The sequence below is a fragment of the Aplysia californica genome, unplaced genomic scaffold (assembly GCF_000002075.1).
Source record: "Aplysia californica isolate F4 #8 unplaced genomic scaffold, AplCal3.0 scaffold00125, whole genome shotgun sequence".
NCBI classification, from domain to species: domain Eukaryota; kingdom Metazoa; phylum Mollusca; class Gastropoda; order Aplysiida; family Aplysiidae; genus Aplysia; species Aplysia californica.
The window spans coordinates 380034-384537 of NW_004797395.1; the positions used below are offsets into that span (position 1 = coordinate 380034).

At 44.0% G+C, this 4504-nt stretch overlaps 1 protein-coding gene across 1 annotated transcript in view; it reads right to left on the minus strand.

The window, feature by feature from the left end:
- LOC101857943 overlaps positions 1-3424 on the minus strand; it is a 22116-nt gene extending 18692 nt beyond the window's left edge. Inside the window, exons 1-4 of the mRNA XM_005096299.3 lie at positions 3299-3424; positions 1918-2322; positions 1202-1390; positions 5-54 (exon numbers count right to left, since the gene is read on the minus strand). Of these exons, the coding sequence (XP_005096356.1) occupies positions 5-54; positions 1202-1390; positions 1918-2322; positions 3299-3301 (647 nt within the window). The 5' untranslated portion in view covers positions 3302-3424. The remainder of the gene's footprint in view (positions 1-4; positions 55-1201; positions 1391-1917; positions 2323-3298) is intronic.
- Positions 3425-4504: the final 1080 nt, after the last annotated feature.

The window sequence follows — 4504 nt, forward strand, 5'->3', positions numbered from 1 at the left end:
CTGCCCTTCACACACGTTGATGAGTGTTTGGAAGTCAACATTCACAAAGAAGTCCTGCGCAGAACAAATAAAAGGATAAGTAGAAACATGAAGCTCTTTGGGAGTCGGCGTTACGATGGAAATATCAATTTATTAAGTTAATAGTAATTCTGTTACCCAGCTTTGATCAGGATAGAAGCAAAAAGAGTGAAGCTGGTCACAATAGGAAGAAATGTACTAGAAGACGTTGTATCCTGCTATCTTGGGAGTATAATTGACAGCGAAGGAGGAAGAGGTGCCGAATTAAAGTTGCGCATCGGAAAGGCACAGGCTGCTTTCATATCTTTGAATAGGATTTAGAGAACCAGGGATATCTTACTTTGAACAAAGCTGAAGAATTTAAACCCAAATGTGAAGTCAGTCTTGTTGTATCAAAGTGAGACATGGAATGCATCTCAGACTTACATAAAATAAAAAGGATCCACGTTTTCATGAACAAGTTTCTTAGGAAGTTACTGAGGATCAGGTGGACAGACAGGGTCACTAACGAGGAAGTGTTAAGGAGAACAAGACGGAACCCAGTCAGAGATGAGGTAGGAAGAAGGCAGTGCGACTATGTATTGGACATACTTTCAGGAAGTCAGGCAACTGCATAGCAAAGAAACTATTGGATTGGAATCTACGAAGTAAAAGATCAAAGGGAATACCACGCGGAACCTGGAGAAGAGTCACAGAAATTGATGTACAGAATGGTAGGCAGACATGGAATAAAATGAAAAGGCTGGCCTGGGATATGGAAATGTGAAAAGTGTCTGTTCGTGGCCTATATCCTGGGCCAGGGTGAGAAAGGAAATGATGATGATGAATAGGCTGTCGCTTTATTTCAAGTGAGACAATCCATTGGAAACGGCTGAAAGCAGTTCTGAATTATATGCGGAGGAATATAATTTCCTTCTATATCATAGACACTCCATCCCCCCTCTCCCCCCCCCCCTCTCTCTCTCTCTCTCTCTCTCTCTCTCTCTCTCTCTCTCTCTACCTATCTATCATTAATTGTTCGTCGCTATAAATAATCGATGTTGTGTTGACGTGCTTGTCTTTATTTTTTTTAAAACAAACAACTAAACTAGACAAAAACAAAAACAAAAAACAACAACGATAAAACCAACAACAAACCTAAAGCTCACAAGAAAAGTGAGAGGAAGAGAAGTAGGAGACCTACCACAGTTTGGCTTGGGTTGTTGATAAAGTCGGCGACTTCGAAGCCGCTGCACGTTGGCTTGGAGGCGCCCTGGATGAAGGCCAAGCTCAGCTCGTCAGAGAAGCCCATAGCCCTACGTGCAGTCAGAAACTCCTCCTGGGTGACACAGCCGTCCTTGTTGGCGTCGTAGTTATTGATGATGGATTGTATCTGCAGGGACGGAGGGAAGGGTGTTACGTGTATGTGTGTGTGTGTGGTTGGGGGGGGGTACAGAATTCAATGGTCGATGTTGTTTAGTATTTAGTGTGTGTGTGTGTGTGTGTGTGTGTGTGTGTGTGTGTGTGTGTGTGTGTGTGTGTGTGTGTTGAGAGTGGGGGTGGGAGGGGGGGGGGTTGCACCACAGAGTATGTGAGGTGGAGGGGGGGAGGAAGGTTAGGTTACAGAGTAAGCGACCTGGGAAATGTTTCCAGGGCCAGGTCAACAGCTTGAGATCTCCATCTCATAATCTTGCCCAGAATAATATCGTTGCACTGTCATCCTATGCTGAATATATTACAATGTATGGACAAGATGTTAATGTTGAGCCCATATTATTTCAGGGCCGTGTAGAAGATAATAAATGGAGCTCCCACTCTTGTTTTCTTGTATATTTTAAGCAATGTTTTGGAGGCAAACGGAGTGCTAAATTAATACTTGACCCTACAATCTCTGACACCCTGACCATTGACCCTACACACCTGCTCAATGTTTGTAACATTGCCGTCTCCGTTCGTGTCCAGGTTATTGATTGCGTTCAGTATGAGGTCACCCACGCTAGAGCTGCTGATCCCAGCCGGCCTGCCAGCACACGCTGAGGTCAGTGTCGGACATCCGACTTTGGGTTGCGGCTGTGGCTGTGGTTGTGGTTGTGGCTGTTGAACAGGGGCTGGTTTTGTGGTCACAGGGGAACAAGGAGCGTAAGGATTTTGGAAATGGCCAGGTTGTTGGAAGAACCCGTGGCTGTTTGGCCACTGTCTGCCAAAATTCCCTCCCTCAGATCCGCCAACAGGTCCACTCCGAGGTCCACCAAAAGGTCCATCCCCCCATTTTTGGCCCATGCACGGGGCGACCACTAACAGGAGGGCGGAGCAAAGTAGGCGGAACTGCAAAGAGGGAGAAATATGAGAGGTTGTTCAAAATGAGTATCACGAAAAAGCATTGGAATGAAACAGTGTTCTACAGGAAATCAAGGGGAATAATATTGGAGATACATGCAGCTGAAACAAACTTGTTAGCACTGGAGGGTGGGCAAAAATGAGAAATGATACATTCCAACATTTGAGGAATCTAAGAGGCAGGCTAAGCAGCAGAATATTTAGCGTATTGTATAACGTTTGTGGCGTAAAATTAACTGTGGATTGCAGACCGTAGAACCACAAAAGAACAGATCATGTAGAAGGAACATTTTAAAAAGAAACCATTGTGGTGTGAGTGTGAATTTAATGGCACGGTGTCTGCATTGAGTGACCAATATTACAGCAACGTAAGTGGCGTCTTTGGTGCACCGGTTAGGTGCTTGACAGTCGAATGCAGAAGGTCCAAGTTCGATTCCAGTGTGGGGTGAATTTTTCTCGAGTGTCCTGGTCTTTCTGATGGGACGTTGTATCCCTCTCAACCCGAGTTGACCTTGACAGGCAGGGTAGAGACTCGCCTCTGCCGAGTAAAGGGTCGCGCACTAGATTGGTATTGTTTCGCCTGGAATCGTGTAACTCCGTCTGACACAGCATGGGGTGGAAAATCATTTAGGCTTTAATAGCATCTTCTGGGCTAGATCCCATTCTTGGGCAAGCTTTCTGTCCTCCTTGTATTACAAAACCCCTGTGCCATCGTGGAACGAGGGAATTTTTAGATAAGGCTCTTTCCCTTTAAGCGATGCTGCACTTGGTCAGATTCTTCATGAACATACAGTTTTTACATTGAGCTTTTTGTTTTTGTGTAAATAGAAAAGAGATTACATGTATGTAACTCCCGATATTGGCCGTGCTCTTATTTAAATCAAGTCTGCGAAGTCCAGGTTTCAAGTCCAGCTTGTAGAAGAAAAGAACAAAACTTAATCACGTAGTCTAACATTCAACTCACCATTGTAAAGATTCTATAATTCGCTGCTGTTTTTCACTACAGGAGGACGGCGGTGGTCAAGGAAGAGGAATGCCGGTGTGAGTACGAATAAAGACCCCCCTCTTCACTACGATATTTATACAATCATGTACCAAACTTTGCAGGTCTAAGATAATCGATCATAAATGAAGAATCATTACCTTTTGCTACCGGACAACAGCAGGCTCTGTTCTCATGTACTCCTGACAGTCAATAAAAATAACCAGAAAACAAAACAAAACTGTGTCGCCCGTTCCATTTTATCTTTAGTTCGTGAGCAACACTGTTCTAATTTACGGTGTCGTCCGCTCCATAGTGCAATAATCTACGCCTAAGATTAAGATCCATGTGCTTTGGGGTAAGAAAAATTAGGGATCTTAGGCGAACGAGATCTTAGCCAATTCATCAGTGGGAAGAATCCACGGCGACTCTTGGTCAGACCTACAATCGATAAAATTGATAGTCTCTCCTTACTTTGAAATTAACTGACATAATTAGAGATCTTTTCAGAAGTGATTTTTTGGTCGATATGGGTTTACCGCTTTCAATTACATTTTGTAATTGCTCTCGGGTTCGAATCCTGATACCCGTAGTAACGGAAAAAATTTTTCTCTAAGATTTTCTCATTCCACCCCATTCCCTGTCCTCTAACAATGTGCCGCCGTCTGCTTTCGTCTCCAATTTTTATCCCCAAACCTCTCACCTCCTTGGCCACCTCCTCTGGACTCTTTCTGCAGCCTTTCTACTGCGACTCCTTGGCGCCTTCTTAGTGCTGCCTTTCAGCCACACCCTTGATCTTATGGTAGGTAAAATCTAACACCTAGCGTTTTTGGATAAGGGCAAAACAAATCTCCGGGGTATTGTGTACAAGTTGCGCTCGTTAAAGATCCCTTGGTGATCCAAAATCGATTAGAATAGGCTTCGGCCGCCACCGGGGCAAAATTCAACATTTCCTACCTACTGAAAATGTTTAATGTTCCCTGCGCTCAACTGATCTACGAATTGCGAGCACCGTTAAACACTGACCAAAAATGTTTATAAAAAAAAATAAAAAAATTAAAGGACAGTCTCTGAGTATGAGCGCCAGTCTGTCTAGCTAATCCGGGCGCAGGCGTAAATAAAAGACAACTGCACCAACAAAAGCATCATCGAGTTGGAAGTTAAATGTGATCCAGTCTAAAGTGACCT